Source organism: Cucumis sativus, chromosome 5, assembly GCF_000004075.3.
Source record: "Cucumis sativus cultivar 9930 chromosome 5, Cucumber_9930_V3, whole genome shotgun sequence".
NCBI classification, from domain to species: domain Eukaryota; kingdom Viridiplantae; phylum Streptophyta; class Magnoliopsida; order Cucurbitales; family Cucurbitaceae; genus Cucumis; species Cucumis sativus.
Genome location: NC_026659.2, coordinates 4,579,032 through 4,601,034, shown reverse-complemented (window position 1 = coordinate 4,601,034; position 22,003 = coordinate 4,579,032). Strand labels below are relative to the sequence as shown.

The 22,003-nt window shown below is 31.3% G+C and overlaps 5 protein-coding genes and 2 non-coding genes across 8 annotated transcripts; 1 reads left to right on the top strand and 6 right to left on the bottom strand.

Moving 5' to 3' along the window:
- Positions 1-2,710: 2,710 nt before the first annotated feature.
- Positions 2,711-6,725, bottom strand: LOC101206550 (hypothetical protein). Of its 2 annotated transcripts, XM_031886318.1 has the most exons (4): positions 6,283-6,725; positions 3,681-3,896; positions 3,518-3,587; positions 2,711-3,400 (listed from the first exon to the last, which is right to left on the bottom strand). In XM_031886318.1, exons 2-4 carry the CDS (start codon positions 3,808-3,810, stop codon positions 2,866-2,868), a joined length of 735 nt encoding a protein of 244 aa, XP_031742178.1. In that variant the 5' UTR covers positions 3,811-3,896; positions 6,283-6,725; the 3' UTR covers positions 2,711-2,865. The 2 variants fall into 2 exon arrangements, with proteins under 2 accessions (XP_031742178.1, XP_004147719.1); XM_004147671.3 differs by lacking the exon at positions 6,283-6,725 and having other exon boundaries at positions 3,681-4,688.
- Positions 5,555-6,476, bottom strand: LOC116403807 (transcription termination factor MTERF5, chloroplastic-like). Its single transcript, XM_031885386.1, has 2 exons — positions 6,283-6,476; positions 5,555-6,149 (listed from the first exon to the last, which is right to left on the bottom strand). The coding sequence occupies exons 1-2, from the start codon at positions 6,474-6,476 to the stop codon at positions 5,555-5,557; spliced, it is 789 nt and encodes a 262-aa protein (XP_031741246.1).
- Positions 6,726-8,379: 1,654 nt separating the features above from the next.
- LOC101222737 (protein gar2) lies at positions 8,380-11,336 on the bottom strand. The gene is made up of 4 exons (XM_031886447.1): positions 10,710-11,336; positions 10,011-10,182; positions 9,255-9,301; positions 8,380-9,168 (listed from the first exon to the last, which is right to left on the bottom strand). Exons 1-4 carry the CDS (start codon positions 11,246-11,248, stop codon positions 8,628-8,630), a joined length of 1,299 nt encoding a protein of 432 aa, XP_031742307.1. The 5' UTR covers positions 11,249-11,336; the 3' UTR covers positions 8,380-8,627.
- Positions 11,337-14,827: 3,491 nt separating this feature from the next.
- LOC101206795 (F-box protein At2g39490) lies at positions 14,828-16,902 on the top strand. The gene is made up of 3 exons (XM_004147672.3): positions 14,828-15,709; positions 16,039-16,188; positions 16,313-16,902. The coding sequence occupies exons 1-3, from the start codon at positions 14,915-14,917 to the stop codon at positions 16,598-16,600; spliced, it is 1,233 nt and encodes a 410-aa protein (XP_004147720.1). The 5' UTR covers positions 14,828-14,914; the 3' UTR covers positions 16,601-16,902.
- Positions 16,903-18,560: 1,658 nt separating this feature from the next.
- LOC116404167 lies at positions 18,561-18,651 on the bottom strand. Its single transcript, XR_004217108.1, has one exon. It is a non-coding gene; the product is annotated as a small nucleolar RNA snoR114 (small nucleolar RNA).
- An 11-nt stretch (positions 18,652-18,662) lies between these two features.
- TRNAG-GCC lies at positions 18,663-18,733 on the bottom strand. The gene has a single exon. It is a non-coding gene; the product is annotated as a tRNA-Gly (tRNA).
- A 1,095-nt stretch (positions 18,734-19,828) lies between these two features.
- On the bottom strand, positions 19,829-21,414 carry LOC101222977 (60S ribosomal protein L23a). The gene is made up of 4 exons (XM_004147654.3): positions 21,300-21,414; positions 21,154-21,196; positions 20,307-20,670; positions 19,829-20,159 (listed from the first exon to the last, which is right to left on the bottom strand). Exons 2-4 carry the CDS (start codon positions 21,164-21,166, stop codon positions 20,075-20,077), a joined length of 462 nt encoding a protein of 153 aa, XP_004147702.1. The 5' UTR covers positions 21,167-21,196; positions 21,300-21,414; the 3' UTR covers positions 19,829-20,074.
- Positions 21,415-22,003: the final 589 nt, after the last annotated feature.

Below are 22,003 nucleotides of genomic sequence, written 5' to 3'. Positions count from 1 at the left end.
TAACAAGAGGAGTTGTCACGATAGTAGGAAAGAGAAAAATCAACGATTATCTCTTTTTAAACAATTTACATCCTCTACTATGTATTAGCAGGTCTTTGTTGTTTAGTCATTTAAATAGTCAATCTTAGACGACTTTTTCATTAGTAACTGATCAACGCATGTGTGTCAAGTAGTCTAGAGAAAAAAAAAACAAGATAGTAAAAGAAAATCATGCAAAAAGCAATGAGCCAACATAAAGAACCACACATACGTAACAACCGAGAGAGATCCCTATGAAGTGATCCATATGTACTGTAATCGTCCACTTTCTTGCATTACGATCAAAATATTAATTGAATTGCATCATATTAAGTTAACTATATATATAGATAGATATACATATATATACAAAGGGAGCCTTATCATGGTAATCGAAATCATTGTATATATCTTGCAAGTATATTAATGCCAAGAAATCATAAAACCATCTTTTTATTTTGTTGGGTCTAAATTTCATATCTTAAAATTACCTTTTGGAGGGGACTTATTCTGTTCTAAAAAACAAATGAGAGATCTTGATAATCATTATTAGTATTATGGTATAGTTTGATGATAAAAGTATTGTATTCAATTATTGTCAAACATAAAAGTAGAGAGGACGTCCTTGAAAACAAATGATACACATACACAACTTGTGAATCAACAACGTTTAAAGAGAATATCTAATTTATCTCCAACGATCATTTCTCAAAATAAAATTGAGTTAAAAGTATAACATTTTTCAAAATAAAATTTCTATAATTATTACCGATTTTACTAACTGTCGACCGAATGTCCCATTAGTCATTAAAATTTCTTTTTCAAAATTTGACCATCACAAATTTATTATCAAATAAGATATGTCAACTATCTTTTTTTCCTTCTCTTTCTTGTTTCATTATTGTGTATTATTTTATGGTGTTTTTTTTTTTATATATATTTTTGAAGCTGATTCGGGTGAACAGCCTAAAATCAAAGAAATAAAATTATATTTTCTTTTATTAAGATTCTATTTTTGTTAATATTAGCAAAATTTTGTAGTTAAACAAATCTTTTCTTATATTAGATTTTAAGAAGAAGAAAAAAATGAGGATTATTTGGCACCATTATTTTACTCAATTAATTTAACTTAAATTAAGAGTTATGTTATGATCCAACCGTAATACTATCTTGACATTAAATTTGATATATTTTTTATTACACATTCATCAAATCTTTAAAAGAAAAAAAAGGATTTATTATTGTTTATTCCTATATATATTTGGAAAAAAAAAATATTAGATATTCATAGTATCTTTGAAGTTTATAATTTGATCCATTGATAAAAGATAATACCCATCAAATCTTTTATGTTTAAACTTTCAACACTTTTAAAATACCCAAGTTAATTTTGATTAGGGGGAGAAGAGTGAGAGAAATTAAAAAAGTCTTCTCATTTAACTTAATCAAATTTAATAAATTCAAGAAATGTAAAACAAAAGTATTAATATTAATATCACATATATCTCAAAAAATTTATTTGGATTTATTCTTAAGTTTACTATAATAGTAATATTGGTGATGTTTAATTTATATATGTGTGAGGGTATAGTTTAACTTATTATTATTATTATTATTAATTCTTAGGTTAGATATTTATTATTTAAATTTTATACACTTTATATCCCATTTGTTTAAGAAATTTTAGCAACAAAAATTGATCTTATGTAGTCACGTGCATCCCACGTGTGTTAAAATTGGTTAAGTGTTTGTGAGTTAGTTGGGCTTTGGACCTTTTAACGCTGCTTCGACTTTGGGCACAATAACCTCAAACCTAATAAATTTTTGATACAGTTGTTCACATGGTTCATACCAATTTCCATTTTCAACTTTTAATTTCATGAAATTGAAGCTCTAAAACTTAGTTAATTGAAGGGAAAATTGATCTATTTCCTCTTGAATTAATTAAAAATACACATAAATAAGATTAGGTTTTTTTGTGGGTGTTTTTACTTAAAGGAAAGTCATACTTTAGTGTAGATGTAGAGAAGTGATTAACATAGTTGAGATGGAATGGATACTCAATCCATTCCAATTTAGGGCTTGTGTTATTCTACATATATGCTACCTATATAATTCTTCGACACCAGCCTGACGACGAGAACATGAGATCGAGTGAAACTTAGATGAGAAAGGAAATATTCTTTTGTAAAAAGAGATTGGTTAACAATTGTTAGTTTAAATAAATGCTTCCTTCCTCCAATTGGAAGGGAACATTGTATATATCAAGACATCAACTCATATTATGAGTATGCTTCTCTCCAACAGCTAAATTTTGATTCATAATCTTATTAATTCTTTATCCTAAGTCAACCCAGCTAGAAAGTATGTACACACTAATCTTTTGCACATTGTGAAAATGTTAGGTTGGAAATGATATTTTGGCCTTTTGGTTTTCCAACATGAGATAACTTAAACCGTTCACATGCAGTGGATCATTAAGTACATTAACTTAACCTGGCTGTGAATGAAAGTTGATCTTCTCCTCTCTTAAATTGGTGGACATTTAACATCGATAATACAATGGTAATTGTTAGTCAATCTAGTGGTATTGGTTAGGTACTCAGAGATCATTTCATCTATAGGGTTCATAAGTTCATCCATGGATACTCTAAAATCCAGAATCTGAAGGTTGGATCGACGACTATGAGACTGACTAATTGAAATGGTTCATCTCTTTCATGAAATATAATTACAATAGAGAGCTCTTTCTTAATCATATTTTAGAATAAGACAAAGGTTGAGTATTAACTTCTCTTAATCTTAACATAAAATTTGGTTATTTATCGAATGGATGACACCTAACATTTAATTTTGGATGTTACACTTCATCAACTGCATCAGAACCGTTGATGCTTTCCACCTGTTACTCTTCCTCCCCGTCCGATCCCTCAAATCCCCCGCTCCATCACAATCTACACTCTTCATCCTCTCCGTTTTTCCAATTCCAGATTTTGAAACTCCCTCCCCACCGCATTCCTCCGCCGCTACACTGTCCGTCCATCTCCGTCGCCTCTCACCCGTCTGCGTCCCCGCGTTCATCCCGCCTTCGCCTGATATTCTCGCTTTGTACACTACGTTCCGGCAAATATCTTCCACCGAATTCCACGACTGATTGCTCTTATTCACCCCGACGCCAACCTTCGAGTCCGTGCTCGAATTGTTCGTCTCTGAAGAAAATTTCGAGTCCGAAAATGACGATGACGTTTCACAAGATCGAAAACTCGAAGACCCCTCTAGCAATTGCACTTCCGATCCTTTGAGAATGTACTCCCGGCCTTGAGATGGATGTATCAAATCGTCGTCCGATAAGTCTTGCCATACATATCCGTTCTTGTACTGCCTGAAATCGTAACTAACTAACTCCTCTATCAATTGCAGTTTATGAATTTAATATTCATCTTCGATTTTAAGAAAAAAAAATCAGGAAATAAACACAGAATCTGAAAGGCGCAATTACCGCTTCGAAGACCAGGAATACAATCTGGAAAAGCCTTCTCCTCGGAGGATATCCAGTCGTTTGATCACATCTAAGAAGAAAATCAGAGTGGACTTTTTCTTTTTTTTTTTTTTGAAAATTTAAAGAAATGGTTTGATGAAGTGAAGAAAAGGTTGAGTTTTACCTTTGAGGAGGAGTCCTTGGGAAGAAGAAAGAGGAACTTCAAGCAAATGAGGATGCTGGAGTTGGCCATGTCGAGTGAGGTAGTAGATTACAGGGATAGTTTCGGTAGGCTCTGTTTTCAATTCTGTCATGGTTTTGGTTTCGGATTGTTCAGAATGATGATAGAGAATGGTTCCTCTGATTGGCCATTCACTTGATGTTAATGACTGTCTTCTTTCTTCCATATGGACCGCCATGAAAATGAAGAAGAAGAAGAGGTAATGAATAATTGTGAAGCTTTAGGGTTATAAATATTACTAACTTTGTGCCTATGAATGTATATTATTGACTATAATCCTAAATAGGATAGGGAAGATATGATTTATTTAAATATAAGTTTTCCTTATTTCCACCAAATACGAATATAAATGTTTATGTTGAACATAGTTTAATCATCAAGGCATCATCTTATATAGACTAAAGATATCTACACTAAACATTTAAAAGTTCGAACTTCTAATCATAGTGTTAACCTAGCTCAACTACAATAAATTTGTTCCTTTCGCCTCATATGTCAAAAAAAATATATATTTTCAATTTAAATTCATATCAAATAAATTTGTTAACTTTCTTTTCATTCATAAACACGATATTTGATATGGTATAAAAAACTTATGAACTTGAACGATGAACTCACAAGGATTGACTCAATTAAGAAGCATATTAAAAGTAAGGAGTGTGAATTGAAAGTGATAGTGATAGTGATAGGGAGTTTTGTTTGGTGAAGAACATGACACTAAAAATGAGGGTTTAGGATATTTGAAAAATCCCCAAAAGCTGAAAGTATGGAAGTTGATAGAACAAAATTCCAAATTAGAAAGGCATGCTCAAATTAGGGAACGCCGCACCCACCAACTTTCTTCTCAATTATATATATAAAAACCACACCTTATGTTTGTTACGTAGGTTTACTAATTCCAATTTTAGGGTCCGCTAATTATGATATCTTTTTGCAAAAGGCTAACTATTTAGATGTTTTAACTTTTTATTTTGAAATTGTATGTCAACCACTCCTAGATAACCCTTGAAATACTCTCAAATTTTATTTCAAAAAGAGTTTAAATAAATATTTCTTTTTCTTCTTAAAAAAACACCTTTGTGATTGAATTTAATTATTTGGAAGTGGTGATGTTAGATGATGGTAACTCTCTTTAGTTTGTTTATTTATTTGAACATGAAATAAAAAATAATCCAAGCAACCTTTTCACAAGGTCTTTTAAATATACTAGTTATCGGAGACGGATCTTGTTTGAGGACGATCGCTCTTGTGGAGATGTATGCAAAATGTGGAGTGATTCATATGACAAGTCACAACATAGAATGCGAAGGTAGATGGTGTGGAACACCTGTACTTGAAAAGGCTCCTCCATCTCTTTGATAAAATTAAAAAGAAGGAACAGCAGAGTCAAATTATATTACATTTTTATCTGTCACTCACGAGGATGAAAAAAAGACTATGGATTGGAGGCTTCAATGGATCACTACAGTGCTATGGTCGAGCTAGGAGGATCAAAGAAGTCTGGGATTTTATTGAAAACATGCCTATTGGTTTAGGGATTACTGTATATGGTGCTACGTTGGGTGCTTGTAACATTCACAAAAATGTTGAATCGGGGGAGAGCCGCTAACAAACTGTTTTGAGTTGAACCCTGATGAAGGTGAGCATAACTCATTCACAATTCAAGAGAACATATGCCTTTCTGGAAAAACTTGGGGATGAAATCAGTGTTCTTTGAAATAGTAGGCTCAATAACAACAAAAATGATCTCCAATTTGAAGATAATGATGCTGAAATTTAAACTATAAGAAGACTATTAACCTACAACTTTTTCAATCCTATAGAACAGAACTGGTTTCGGCTGTGACATTGCCTCGATATATGTCCATTAGCTTTGGTATTTCATCCAAATGCTTAAGAACATAATTCTCCACAAATTCACTCTCTCCTCGTACAAGGAGGGGAGCAATTTTTTTGTTCTTAAGAAGATTCTTGAGCTTCAAAAGCTCAAGAACTTTGTACCTTGGCCGGAGCCGCTTGTCGACTGAATACATGAATAACCTAGGATTAGAAATTACTGTTCCTGGATCCAATTTTATAGTGTTGAAACAGAAATCTGCAACATCCCTCAGTGCCTCCTCTGAACGAGCTAAAGACATTGGCTGTCTCTTAAATAGTGTAAAAATCTCATTCTCAGACCATCCTAAACTCTTCAAAACATCTATTTTCTTCTTCCAAGTTGATTCACTCATTGTACTCCTTACTTTCAGTGCATAAACAAACATACAGGCCTTTGGTTCAATGCCCAATTCTTTAACCGTTTTCACTACTTGGATCATTCTATCAACCTTTCGCATTATACTTCTAGGATTCAATACAATCAATTTTGCTATATTCCTAGAAGGTACTCCTTCACTAGCTAAGACATCAATGCTAGATTTTAAAACACCCTTAAAATCACAAGTTAGAAGAAATGGAGAATGAAGTATAGCAGCAGTTACTTGTTCATCCGATTCAAGCGTTTGCTTTAGGAAAAATAAATGATGGTTTTAACTGAGAATCTAACCTCCTGTGAAGAATCCAAGGGTTTGATAGAATTAGCTTAGAAAGTAAAGGACCGACGAACCCGATTTCCTGGAGGAACTCGAATTTAGGCTTCAGATTGGTGGACACTCTGGATTGAAGAACGAAAGGTCGCTTAGAGACCAACTTGGCGATCTGTGAAGGGGGGAAGAAGGAGATTCTGAAGAAAGGCCACATGAATTTTTGAGGAATTGGATGGTAGAAACAGAGGCCAAAGGCAACGTAGAAGTAGAAATGGTGTTCAGAAAACGTTTTTGAATGAAATGTAGAAGAAAAGTGGAGGAAACTTTTAACATTTTGGGGTTAGATTGAAGAAATTGAAGTAAGGGTTTGGGTAAGGGTTTTGAGCTTCACCGAACGTAGTCGTCACCACAGAGTGGAAGCCGGAAAGCCTCTTCACCGCTTCTCTATTAGGAATAATAAGAAGAATTTTGTTACTTACTGGAAACCTAAGTAGAATTCGTTTTTTCAACAGACGTATTTAGTACAAAGTGGGAAGCAAAGAGCAATAATTTTGAAGGGATTTGTTGTGGTTGTTTTGTTTACATTTAATTTAATAACTCCTCCTCGTAATTAAAATACTATTTGCCTATATATATTTTTAATTTTTTTTAAAAAAAGAATGATATTTAAACACTGTAAACTTTAATGTTAGTTAAATTATGTTATTGGTTTAATAAACATTAAAAAAAAAAAACCACACAAGAGTATGATTATCTAACTAACATATTTAATATTTTTGTAACATTTTCTTACAAGTTCTTGCTCTATTATTATTTTTTGGAGGTAAGTTTGACTCACAATCTAAAAAAGTTACAAGGCAAATAGTGTAAACCTAAATAGAATTGAATATTCAAATGTTTGTTAAAAAAAAACAAACACTTCTTTATATAATTGTAAAAGATAGAAAAAGTTATCATTCTTAAGTATTTTTTAAAAAAGGGTTTCATTGAGCATGTGAGGGTGGGTTTCTTTTTTCTTCTGATTATAAACCCACCAAAATAATTAATAAGAACAATTTAGGTCTAAAAACAAATAATAATGGTAAGGTTTAAGGTTTTAACAAATGGGTAAAATACGTACAAAATGATTCACTTCTTAACTAGTTTTTAAGATTAATTTGTATTTTTTTCCCCTATTCTTTTATTTTTTTCCCTATTTTTTTAATGTAGAACAAATTAAAATATGAAATAACAAAATTCTACGCTTTATTGGGTTAACCTCACAATTGAAGTTATATTATATACCATTTTCTTGCTCTCTTACATGAACAAAAAAAAACAATAATTGTAATCATACACTAACAAATTAAAAAAAAAAAAACTTTGCTTGTTAACAATTTAAACAATCTAATAGAAATTATAAGGTAAAAAGTGAGTAAAAAGAAGAAAATTAAAGCAAACATAAGTAGAACCGAATATTAAAATGTTGGTAAGAAATATGATTTAAAAGAGTCTTTTGAATAATTGACAAAAAAAAAACGAAGTTACATAAAAATTTAATCATTGAAATAAAAAGATAGATTTTTGACGTTATATCTTCTCTATCTCTTAAATTCTTACCAGTTAAGAAGGGTTGTGAAAATGAAAAAAGATAACAAATAATTAGATTTTTTTATCTAATTAATAATAGTAATAGTAATAATAAAATAATTTGAACTTAAAGTTTTAAAACAAAATATTAAAACTTAAAAGATTATAACTTTTATGCTACAAAAATCTAAACTTATGAACAAGTTCGAGATGAGATAATGAAGTATCAACTTTGGATGGCACGGCTGTTCCTCAGTTGTTGCAATGTTCATATTTATATTTCAATTGTTCACGTTAATAACACAAGTTTAAAGTATGTAAATTTAATCCAACGACATAATATAAACTCTACTTCAAGAAAAGCATAAGCTAAGACATAGATGGGAACAATTAACCTATGTTTCAAGAAGCATATTACAGTCAATTTGAATATACTTTCTATGTTATCTAAGAATATTGTTTTCTTTTCACTTAAAAGTTAAAAACACAGAAGGTCATTTCAAACATACCCTTTGCAGCCTAGGCCAAGTTTCGGATGAAGAAACAAATTCTTGAAACACATTATATTCTGAACTCATAGTCCACATGTAAATTAAAATGAGAGAAAAAATCAATATGAGATGGAACTAATTCAATGTAAAAATAATTTTTCTCCTAGCCAGATTAAATTTATATTAACCTTTCTATAAGTGAAATTCAAAACATCAGATTACAATTAGCATACAGTGCAAAAGAAAATTCTCAACAGTTCAATTTTGCTGCCAACAAGAAACAAAGAGAAGGCATTCATTGTACCTCAACTTGTAACTGAATCCGCAAGCTGCTTATTTGGGCAGTTGGAAGAAAGATGGCCTTTTTCACCACATTCGTAGCATGTTCTTCTTCTTATCTTACCACTAACAGCGCTTACTACACTTACAGCAGCTTCCTTCGTTTCCGGTATAGGCTCTGGATTCATTTCTGGATGCGTTTCTGCTCCTGCTACTGCTCCTCCTCCGCCGTTTTCTGTCCCTTTCTTTGGAACTGCGCATCTAATCTTGACAGGTCTACCGTGAATTATTTTCTGGTCTAACTTCAAAGCCGTTTTTAATGAGATACCGTCAGAGAAATCCACGTGGGCGTAGCCACGAAACTCCCCTGTTTCCTTGTCCATGCCAAAACGTATCGAAGCAATCTTGCAGTTTACAAATAGTTTCTTTAGATCATCCTCAGTTACATCCCACGAAAGATTCCCTATATAGATTCTGTTGTAGCCTTCCACAAGTCCTGGAGAGAAATCAGCTGCTCTATTCTTTCGTGTTCCTTTGTAGGGCTGTACTTTAAGGAAGAGTCCCCCCCTATATAAGAATAATTTGTAATAAGGTGGTGGAATTAAGTAAGAAAGTATAATGACGACAAGAGATCAAATTGTTCAGATTCTCACATGTCGGCTCCATCACAGGCTAGTGCTCGTTTCGCTGCAGCTTCTGTCTGTGAAAGGGAAACAGTGGTAAGGTAGCAATAAAACCAAAGGAATCTGGCCTCCGGAAATTCAAAATTGATTTTATGATAAATAAACATTTCACTGATAAACAAAGTCAAGGAAAACCCCAGAAAGCCTATAACAACTATAGGAGGTTACAAAAGAGATTGCCGATGGGTTACTAAGACAGCTGACTTAAGAGCCGGTCTCTGTCCTTATAATTGCTCAGTTAATTCAATCGTAGATATTAGCCAGTAGATGTACACTAGGCAAAAAGGGGGAGGAGATCTGGCCACTATCAGTTCAGGACAAAGCGAAGTACAAGTCCCAAGCTCTCAATTAGAACTTGACAGTCTGACTCTGACATGCTAATTACACAGAAATCAATTCAAATGACATACTATATGTTTTTTAGAATAAGAAAGCTAATTGTATGTTCAAGTGAATATTCTTTAGTAATGTTATATATATGACACAATATTTGGCTAAACTTTGGAAATCCTAGTGTCATAATGCCTTTTAAATCTCATTTCTAACCTCAATTAACTTTAAAACGGAAGTTGCACACTTGCAAGCAATTTGAGTGCCAACAGTTGCACCAACTCACACTCAGTAAGACTAAGATCTGGCACAAATCACCAATCATGAACCATTCAAAAGTTGTTTGATCTTCCCTACTAAGAGGAATGAAATTACATATTAATCAGATTACCATACCTTGAAACTCAATATAGCAATGCCTCTGAACTTGCCACTCTCTGGAAACTTCATACAATCAATTTCAGTAATAGTGCCACAGCTTTCAAAAAAGCTACAAATATCGTCCTCGGTTGAATAATATGGAATGCCTCCAACATACACTTTTGTAGCCAAATTTTCATCAAATTCACTGTAGAATATTGAAGAGCACTAATAAATATCAGCAAAAAGAAAAGTCCACTTTCACATTCTAATCAATCAAAAGGAGAAGGGCAGCGCTAAAGCATCTACCAATCTAGATGACACAGCTTGGACTAGGGCAATACCATTAAAAATTCCTCAGATCAATATAATAAACACTATTAGAGTATCAGATCCATAGACACTATTGTGCATACAATATCTACAAGGGAACTAACACGAGAAAGAGTTTTAACGCTTAATCAAACTCAAGCCATTCCCCTAAGAAAGCAGCAATTCATATTCGAAATGCAATTTCTCCCTCCTCGAGCATTGACAGTAAATCATCAAAGGCAAATCATTTCCAGATCAATGTCTAACACTAGCAGACTAAAACAATCAGAAGCATAGTCCCTCAGAGAAATTTTCATAAGCAATTAATCATAACTCATCAATGTCATTCAATCTAAGAGTTCAAAAGGAAATGTGAAGCTACTGAGATATATAACAGCTGAGGCAATAGCTTAAATGAACTACCTGCCTATATTATAATGAGTTTCTTCAACCTGCCCTTTCACGTCATTCCCACTTACATCTCCCTGCTTCTCCTTCTCCTTCTCCTTCTCCTTCTCCTTCTCCTCCTCGCCATTGTTTTCCTTCTTATTACTCTTCTTCTTCTTCATCTTCTTCTTCTGCTGCTGCTTCTTTTTATTCTTCAACTTTTTGGCCTTCTCATTATCCTCTTCCAACCCATCAACCGCATTCTTCTCCTTCACCCCTTCGTTTCTTTTCCTCTTCTTCTCTCCCAATCCCTGATTCTCATCTTCCTTCTTCTCCTTCTTATTTCCATCCGAACCCGTCAAAACGAGCGATTCTCTTCGTTTCTCTCGCTTGGACAATCTGGGCCCATTGCCACTAGCGGTGCCTAATAGCTCTTTGAGGGATTTTCGCGGAGATTCTGTATCCCGTTCACCGGAAACACCAAAGTTGGTATCCCTTCCGGCGACTGATGAAATCAACGACTCGGCTAGCTTCTCTCTCAATTTCTGCTTCAACTTTTTGTTTGATAAAACCATCTTCACAATGGTGGATTCATAAACGCCTGAAATTCGAACTTGGAGGGTTCCTAAGTTTCCTACTAAAACCTATTGGCAGCGGCCGGGGTTTATCCCTTTTAGTTTCTTTTAATTCCATATGGTTTAGCATTTTTTTTTAAAAAAAAAAAAAAATTAGTTTTGGGGAGGAAAAATAAAAGAAAAGAAAAACAATTTTAGTCATAAAACCAAAAATACAAATTTTAAATTTCATCCAATTCCACCATCTAATTAACTAAAATAAATGAAGTATTCCAATTTTAACCCTAACACTTCTAACTTCAAATTTCGTTAATTTTTTTTTTTTAATTTTATGTCAGATTATCGAAGCAATTATGGGTTATATTGTTATTTTCAATACATCATGTTTGAATTTGATTGTCTATAGGTCGTTAGTTAGCCTACTCATTAAAATTTTTCTTATGATATTTTTTCATAGGTTGTGTTGCAACTATGTATTGGCATATTTTTTCTCTTCTTTCTATATCAGTTTATACATGTTGATTTATATGTAGGCTTTGTTGTTGCTTATGTAAAAGAAAAAAAAAAAAAAATATATATATATATATATATATATATATATATATATATATATATATATATATATATATATATATATATATAACGTAAATGCAATTTGAAATTAATAAAGTGAGAGCTATTCTTGTATTGAAATTTGTGAATTTTAGTAGGTGAACTTATTTGACTAAATGATAGAAAACCATCTTTAACTTTGTACTAAACAAACATATTTACTCCGTAACAATAATTACACTATCAATATTCAGAACATGATTTGATTCTTCTATCTCGTATTTGAAAAAAAAAATTATTTGTAGTAAATTAAAAACTTTAATATTATAATATTTTAACAGTAAAAATGAGAGTTCGAACCTCTTATTTTATCACACATAGTTAAATTGTACTTAGTGCAAAATAGTAGAAGTTTTTTTTTCATCGATACGAACAAATGGAGTTTACATATGAATTATTCAAATATCTTTCCTTTCACTCAATCTATTTTCCTCTTTTTCAACATAAAATATGATATTAAATTAAAACAACTTGGCAAATCTTAATTAAATAAATGAATTTGACAATAATTAATTACAAAGCCTTTCTCATTTTGAAATATTATACTTCACTAGGAAACAATGACATAAAGACATTAACTTGGTCTTTTTTTTATATATACTTTTATTCACATATGCATGGGTGCAAATAATTAAACTAATTGCCCAAAGTTTAATAAAATAGTTATGTATTAACATAAACCATTTTCTTGAAAATTACAAAAGAAATGTTCACATTGTAAGAAAAAACAAAAGTGTCCAATCAAACTTGTTAAACGTATTTGTAGAAGTTGTGTGTGAACATGATCGTATGAGAGTTTTGCCACAGCTATTTGAACTAAGCCATTATATTCACAATTCATAGATTTGTTTGAGTTTAGAAAAACATCATTTACACTTTGGTTGAGAAGTTCTTTCAAATAATTAGTTCATTATGGAGCTATGTTTATAATGAGAGCATCTCACGTTGAGGAGTAGACTAAGGACAATATAGTTAAGATAGTCCTCTAACGATATAGTGACGAGCAAATCTCACACTTGGAGAGAGATTTTTAAGTTATCTTTCAGTGTAGAAGTTGTTCAATAAATGAGTACAACATTATAATTGTTTACTTTATATTAATAAAATATATATCTTATGCTCAAAAGTAGATGATGCTTGTAATACTAAATATGATTTGTGTAATTAGATACGTCTGCCATTGTTTTCAAACTTGAAAGGTTAAAAAGTTTGGAATTTCTAATCCCTAATATTCTTAATTCAACGCTAAAACTGCAACCATCGTAATCTACATATATTTTAATTACGTATTACATGATTGAAAATGCTTTTTTACGTAAGTATGTGAATGAAATAATTAAGTCTAATTAAAGTTGTATAAATATAAATTTACATAAACAAGTCCAAGCAAGCTATGACTCGTCCCTCGTGGCAATCACGTGACAATTTATATATTATTCGAACTTAAATGATAGTGTTGATGTTGAAAATTGGTACCAACAAAATATATTTACATAATAGACGAAAAACTAACAAGCTAAGGATGTGATGTTTGGTCACTAACAATTCAACAATCAAGTGAGTAGTCTATGATAGTTTTCATGTGTTAACTTCCATACTCAAACACTATGGCCTGATGATTGACTCTGTAGGTCAGTCTCCATACTTAAACATTATCTTTTTTAGGATTGACTTTAAGAATCGACCTCTACGAGCTTCTAATCAAATATTGAACTGTAATTTTATCAACGATAGACAAAAACAATAATATTATTCAAATGGTCTCGATACACCAAGAAACGTTAGATTTTATTATAGTATACAAGTTTTAAAACAAATAGTAAAACAAATTATTCTTGAAATTGGAATATTGTTGGATCACACAGTTTAAAAATACATAATGTAATATTGATGTAAATGGATTTGTTTTTATTTACAATATATCACACTCAACCTTGCTTTCATTCTATTAAGCGGTGATATAAAGTTAAAAAAATAAGTTGTAAAGGTCAAGGCAATTGAAGGAGTCAAAAACGTAAACATATATATAATTTTTTTAAAGTAGTAATCATGTATATAAAATGTTTGATTTCAAATTTTTGCTAACAAAAACTAGTAACGCCAACAATTGTAATTGCATAGTCGTGAATAAAAAAAAATTGAAAGTCTAAAAATTATTATAACTATTATAACCTAGGACTATAATAACTCACTATTTGTTTCAATTGTGCCCTAAAAAGGTGTTTCACGCTTTTAGCCATTGAAGTTGATAAATACAACTTATTTACGAAAACATAACCTTGTTTTACTTTTTCCAAATGTCATTAAGCATAGTTACTTAGCTACCATTAACTTAAAATCCTTTAATATTTTGCTATTTTCAACATTATAACATGTGTGTCAAGTATATATTGGGTGTATCAAACGTATATTGAATGCATTACGTGACAAAGTTATAAATTTTTAAACTCAAATTATTACCCAACGTGATTTTTTTTATATTAAAGGTTCTCTTTGTTTGCCAAACTGTGGAAGCTAACAAAAAAAACTTTTTTCCTTCTGATAATGGCCTTTAATAATAAAATTAATCACAAGGCTTTTCATTTTTTAAAAAACTAATAATCAATTTATAGACAATTCACGACTATTCGAATATGACCGTAAATTAGTTCACGGATATTTGTGTTATTTTCTCCTATCAAAATTTCATTAAAGTTAAAGTTTGTTTCACAAAATAATTTTTGTTTTATAATAAGATAAAAGTGAATTGACTAGAGTTAGATGGTTGTGTTTCCAATATTTATAAAGCAAATCTTTGAATCATTTCCGCAAGAAAAGATGTTCATAAGTCTTCATCTATTATCTTATTTGAAAGTCCAAGGGTCAACCATCTTCTTCAAGTTTGTTATTAAAAAAAATCCTCACCGACGGATTTTTAACTCCAAAACAAAGACGGTTGGTAGAGGATTGGATAAGACTTCTCTTCTTTTTGTGAACCTCTTTAAAAGCTGTATTCTCAATCCCAACTTCACCAACAATCCTTAAGATTCTCCAAACTCAGAAACAAGGTTTTTGATGGATCCAAATGAGAATGATTTGATAAGCAATTTACCTGATGAAGTTCTTTACAAAATTTCATCTTTTTTACCCTTTGAATCAGTTCTTCAAACCACTTTCCTTTCAAAAAGGTGGAGAAATCTTTGGAATAAGATCTCTGTCCAAAATGGAGCTCTTGAAGATCTTCCAAATGCAGCTATAAACTTCCTTATTCATTACTTCAATCACTTCAATCCATTGAATTATTTCAGAAAGCTCCAATATCAGTTTGACAATGGCAAAGCTCTCTTTCTGTCTGTTTTGTCAAATCAAAAACTTCACTTACATTTCTCTTCTCATAAACATGAAGTTCCAAGTGAGTTCGATTGGAAATTGAATCTGAATTATGATCACCACCAGCTTTCTCATTCGACTTTCTTTGTCAAAACTCTCTGTCTTAAATCGGTAAGCCGTCTCACGACCGAGGCGGTTTCCTCCTTGGTTTCAAGTATTTATTCCCTTGAAAGCTTGAAACTTATTGAATGCAATGGATTGCAATCATTTTCAGTCAGTTCTAGTTCAAAGCTGCGAAGCTTGACCATCTTAGATTGTTTGCAGTTGGAGTTTCTTCACATTGGATCCTCGAAACTCCGGTCGTTTCGATATAGAGGGTCGTTTCCTCGCATTCAACTTGATTATCATTTTAACATGGAAGATGTTATGCTTGACTGCAGACAAGGTCCTGGATACCTGTATAAGAGTAATGAGTTTGATCCAATTTTGTTGACAGTGAAGAATGCCGAAACACTCACCATATGTAAATGGACTTTTGAGGTATTTCTTACTTTATTTTGCACCTCAACTAGTGTTTGTCTTTTCTTTCTTTTCATCTGCTGGGTTTGTTTGAGTTGTGAAAGATATTCTTGGGGATGTGTAGCCTTTGGTCCGAGTAGATTTTTAGACCAAGCAATCACTAAACTGACTATAGTCAGTCTAGTAAATGTTTAAACCGAGTTAGACCGTCAATGACTAATAGTTAATCAATTTTAGTTGGTCGGTTTTACTCTTTATTAAGTATGTTTAAACTTGTCCGTTTGGATTTTTTCCTCTATCAAACCAAGTTTTTAGTTTATCATGTTCACTTCTAGTTGTTGTTGTTGCAGGCTTTGATATTTCCTTCTCTTTCTTGGAACTTCCAGTTCTATAAGTTGAAAGAGTTGTGGTGGATTGATGACTTAAAAGAAAACTTCAATGTCAAACCATTGATTGCTATCATCAAATTATGTCCTACTTTGGAACGTCTATTTGTTACGGTACTACGTTAGGCGTTTTTAAAAGTTTTTATATATTTGAAAGAGCAAGTGTGAAAACGACTTTTCAAGTTGAATACAACCTATAGTTAACTAATATTGTATGTAATTTTTTTTTACTGTGTAGTTTGATCCTGAAAGTTACCGCATTTCAAGCACAGACAAAGAAGTTCGACTCGAGCAACTCAAAGTTGTAATCTTGAAAGGGTTTACAGGCCAAGAGGATGGTTCCTCATCAGAAGAGAAACTAAAAATTGGAAATTTCTTTATGAATTTTACTGAAGTTTCTCCATTGCAACTAAAGTTGAAAGACGTGAGTAACTTGAAAGTAGGTCAAATATGGTCGGAAAGGATTGAGTCATTTCCTAAACATTCTCATTTAAACATATGGGGAGATACTAAAGTTTTAGATTGACGTGTTTGAAGAGTTTATGTTTCTTTAGGACCTGCAATAATGTCTTGATGCATACTAGTTTAACTCTTAATAGGAACTATATTGTTGGGCATTTGCCTCCAACCTTAAGATAAGAAGACTCTTCTATTGTTGTTAAACATTTGAACTATAAATGTTGATACTCTCGATGATTCAAAAATTAGCTTTTTCATTTTTTTTAGAATAGAGATTTTGTAAAAACATGGATAATTGTCATTTGGGTTTTAAAACCTCGGTTTGGTCCGTAAAAATTACAAATTGATCTTCGGATTTTTGGTTTCCAACTATTTAGTTCTTAAACTAATTTTTTTCCTTTTAGTCTTTGTAATCGACACTTATAACCTATTGCATTTAAGTTAATGGTAAATCTATTTATTTTCATCTACTCATGAAATAATATATTCTAAGACAATATGACTTGAATCAAACTTTGTGTTTCTTCAAATACGTTTACCGTTAATTTTACCAACTCGTTATTCGCCGAGTTCCAAACCAAGTATTTTTCAACTAAAAAATTTCAACTATATCATTAACATATTTTAAACTTCAATGACATATTTGACCTGTACTTATTTTATGCTAATCATATGATTGTCTAGATAATAAATTTATGATCAAATCACACAAATATTAGAAAATTTGAAAGGAGAAAAAGAATAAAAATTTAATAACCCAAAGTCTTTCAACATAATATTTAATGTTTTACTGATAAATTTTAAATTTAATTTCTACCTGAACTTTTAAAATATAAAGATTTTAAGATTGATTTTAATTTGGTTTCTATATATCAAATTGTAACATTTTAATATTTAAAACTTTACTATCAAAAGGAAACTAAAATAGAAATTGAACATTATTTTAGAACTTAGTCACTAAGTATGTTTGTTGGTGATATAATTGAGTTTAATAAAAGTTATTAAAATATAACATAGTGTCACTCTTGTGAATCTTACCGATTGCGTGACAAAATTTTATATATATTAGTATCAAACTATATTTTATCGTTAATAAATCATATAATAAATTTAAGTGTTATGAGTTTTTGTTTTTTAGTAGTTTTATTTATCGAAAAATGTAAATAGTTTGTATCTTTTAATTATTTTTAAAAAATTATTATTATATAACATAAATTTACTAATTTTTTTTCATATTCAAACTTGCCCAAGTTGCATTATCAATTCATCATGCTATCCAAAATACCATAAAGAAGGAAGTGTTGGGTTAAAGAGTTGGAAGAGTGGAAATTGAAAATAGTCTAGTTGTGAGCTTTACTTCTCCAAGAGTTCCTTGGGTTTGACGATTAAAATTTATTAACTATATATTTTCTTAATTTTTTACATCGTGGATTTCAAGAGTTTACATCTCTCCTATTCGTTTCAAACCTAAATGTTTTTTAGTACAACGTATCTATGATCAATGGACAACATACTACAAAACTTAAAATTTTCATTATTACCTTTTAAATAGTATGAATTTGAAAGAAAAAAATCATTTAAAAAAAGTTTGAGATGTCTCGTAATTTTTCAAAATGAGATGAAAAAATAATCTAACAAAATTTTGAGAAAATAGATTTTAAAACAAATTTATGTGTATAAATATTTATAAAAAAATATAATTAAACATGTGGGTGGTTAAATTTTAAAGTAAAGTGAAGACTATTTTTGAAATAATCTGCATTATTGCATTATTGAAGGGTGGAAGTTAAATTAATGGGATAAAAAAGAAGTTAGTAATTTCTATTCTAAATCATTGTCACATAGGTCTTTTTTTTTCCTTTTTTATTTGGTGAATGAAAAATCAAATGTCAGATTATGGGATTAAAAATAAAATATTTGGAGGGATTTGTTTTAATGTCACAAACTGTCACATTCAATATTTGTTTAATTGTATTAAGCGATGGAGAAAGTCAAGCCATTTGAAGGCGTCAATAAAAAAAAAAGTCCAGCTCAGATGCACCCAGGATTTTCGTCGGATATGAATCGGACGGTTGTGATCGACCCAGATCACTATTGGGGCAAATCTCATCATAGCAAGACCAACCAAATGCACCAGCCGGGAATTGAACCCGGGTCTGTACCGTGGCAGGGTACTATTCTACCACTAGACCACTGGTGCTTCTTGTTTGTAAATTAACCTTGTATTTATATATTTCTTACATCTTTGTAAATCATCCCCTACGAATTTATTTGACACAGAATGAAGTTTAAGCTTTTATTCAATATTATATCTAACAAATAAGTTTTTCTTTCTTTTTCTTTCCTTTTATATAGAACTCTTCAATACAATGTTTGAAACAAAAAACTAACTTCAACCAAGGTTCTCGTCAAGAACAGTAGACTATTACAGCAAGAGTCGAGCAATCCACAAAAGTACTAGAAAGCATAATTATAGGTTTTTTTGGGTTCTTAGAAAATTCTTTTTCTACACTTCCAGTTTACTTCATTTTCTTGAGTTGAATTTTGTTCTCTTTCTTGTTTAATAAAATATAGATTTTTAGGCTTAGGCTATATTGTATTTATATATGATTTAGAATGGATCAATATTAGTATAGTTCATACTTAAACTTATAATTGTTGTCTAAGTTTTGACATACGCCCATTTCTCTGACTCTATTTATTTATTTCATTTCACATTTGAATAATATAATACTGTTTCTTGCTTTCAAGTTAACATTGAACTTATGCCGTTTCTAGCTACCTCTCCAACAAAAACCTATTATTGGAGAAAGATTGCAACTTAAAATATAAGGTTAACAAAAACACAAACACTTTGAAAATCTACTAATATGAACAACGTAAGAATACAAACATTTCGAAACAAATGAACCAAATTGAACTAAAACCAAATGCAAAGCCCAAGCTAATATTAATTACGACTCAATAGTAATATATATGATTGCAGAACACTAGACAATTTCTATCTTTGCATACTTCATGTTCTTTACGTATAAATAAAATCGAAAAAACAAATTTCGAGGGTGGAGTTGAAAACATTAGTTCTCTGACACTGAAGCCTAACTATAAAAATCCTAATACAGCACTTCAAGGGAAAGACCCACTACATAATTCAATTAGCATATTGTTATGTTAATCACTAATAACATTATACTCTATAGTACATTCATACAGCACAGAACAATCCCCAAACATTAGGATAAAGTGCTTGGTGACCAAACAATTGGATGGATACTATATATTGAAGAACCAAAGAGAAGATGTAAAGACCAAAAATTCAGTAATGATGTAATGGAGTCTGAAGCAAACTATAATGAAAATGGTTGGAATGCATGTTCCAACGTTCCAAGTATTGTGAACCCAGTCTATCTGAGCAAACAAATACCAATACATATTAAAAAGGAAGCTAAAACAAAACTAGGGTCCTCCTACTACAAAATCCTCTCCAAAATTTAAACATGTAACAAATTGCAATTAAAATGCTGGCTCCAAGCTCTGAAGTTTAGATGATACCAATCTTGTTCGCCACATCAAGAGCATCATAATCTGGAGTTAACCTAACATATGCCTTCTTCGTTCCGTCGGGTCTGCATACCAGGAATGTTGAAGCATACATTAAGTCATAAATCAATCATCATCACAATGGATCAATCAATAGAGTATTTGTACATTTAAAGGTGTTAAGCAAGATAATAAACAAAATCAGGCTCAAACAACAAATGATTCGTAGGTACCTGATTAAAGTGTTAACTTTCTTGGTCTGAATATCATACATCTTCTTCACAGCATCTTTAATATTTTTCTTGTTGGCACGAATGTCAACAATAAAGACGAGGGTGTTATTGTCCTCAATCTTCTTCATTGCAGACTCTGTGGTCAATGGATATTTCAGAATTTGATACTGATCCAACTTGTTCCTTGGAGTAACACTGATTCTAGGATACTTGGGATTCCTATCCTTCTTCAATGTCTTTGGCCTATGGAATGTGACTGAAGTTCTAATCTTCTTAGCCTTCTTCTTGAAAGTTGGGCCAGACTTGACTGCCTTAGCAGTCTTCAAGGCTTGAGCCTTGGGATCAGCCTTTTTGCTACTATCAGCTGCAAAAGAAGAAACAAAAAGCCTTACATTAACAACAGAAAGAGAATCAAAAGCTCAAAACTACCCATCGTAGTCTAGATAGCTCAGATTCAATTGAATACAATTCACACATATAAAAACTCAAGTAAACCTTCTCAAAATGTTGTTCTTCCATCTAAAACGCTTGAAAAGAGGTGAATTAAATAAAACAAAATAAAATAAAAGATTTGCATACAAAGCAAACTGCAAAATCTAGATGGGGTTTGCTCACTTCAACTAGTTTCTCTCCTCCAGTTCTCCTTTGCTATACAATACTAAAATGTCATTCAACAATCACTAGTTCTTTTAGTTCAGAACAAAAGTAGATTTAAGAAACTAGATTCCGTATATCGAGAACGTATTTACGACATCCAGCTTCGATTGAAACGAATGGAAGCAGAAATTGAAATAAACGAACATCGAGTGCTCAAACAAACACAATATCAGAATGAGAGCATGCATACCTTTAGGTGCCATTGCTGAAGATCCTTGACCAGAAAAACTTACCTGATAGCAGCAAAAGAAACAATCAAAAGGGGAAGGCAAAACAAAATAAAGGAAGAAATATGCAAAAATTTAGAGCAGTGGAAGGAAGAAGGCAGATTCATACCTGCGAAGAGAGGAATGGCGAGATGGAAGGCTGCGGCCGAATTAGGGTTTCTAAAATGGAGCTATTAGATATGGCCTTCAATAGTGAGCTTGGGTATTGGGCCTGACCATTATTTTCTTCAAGTATGGGCCTGGCCCCTTTATGTAATTAATTGTCAAATCAGCTGGCCCATGTACGTGTTTGAACCCGAATTAACTCGAGAACACGTCTAATTTGATATTACACAAATTTCTTAAAATCTCCTTTATTTTGACCGATTTGTCTATTACATTGATTTTTAAATATTATATATTTTCAAAAATATATATGATCTATTGTGATAAATAATTTATTTTACATTTATTTTTTGTACTAAAACTTAACCTTAATTTTTATAAATGTACCCGAATAAAAAAGTTGATTAAGTTACGAATTTTGTGAAGTATTCCAAGTTTGCTCTTTCTTTTCATATCTTATTTCTTCTATTCTTTTTGCGACAAATAAAAAAAATCGTGAAAAAAAAATCGTTGAGATATTGGATAGCGAAATCTAAACGTAAAATAAATCAAAACATGTACCAAAACATCTTAAAAAATTGTTTAGATTTAACTGTCTAAATTTAAACGATCGTGTATCAAATCTAAATGATCGTATAAAAAAAATTAGTCAAATTATACCAAATAATCTTTTAAAAAATCGACCAAATCTAAACAACCCACCATCTT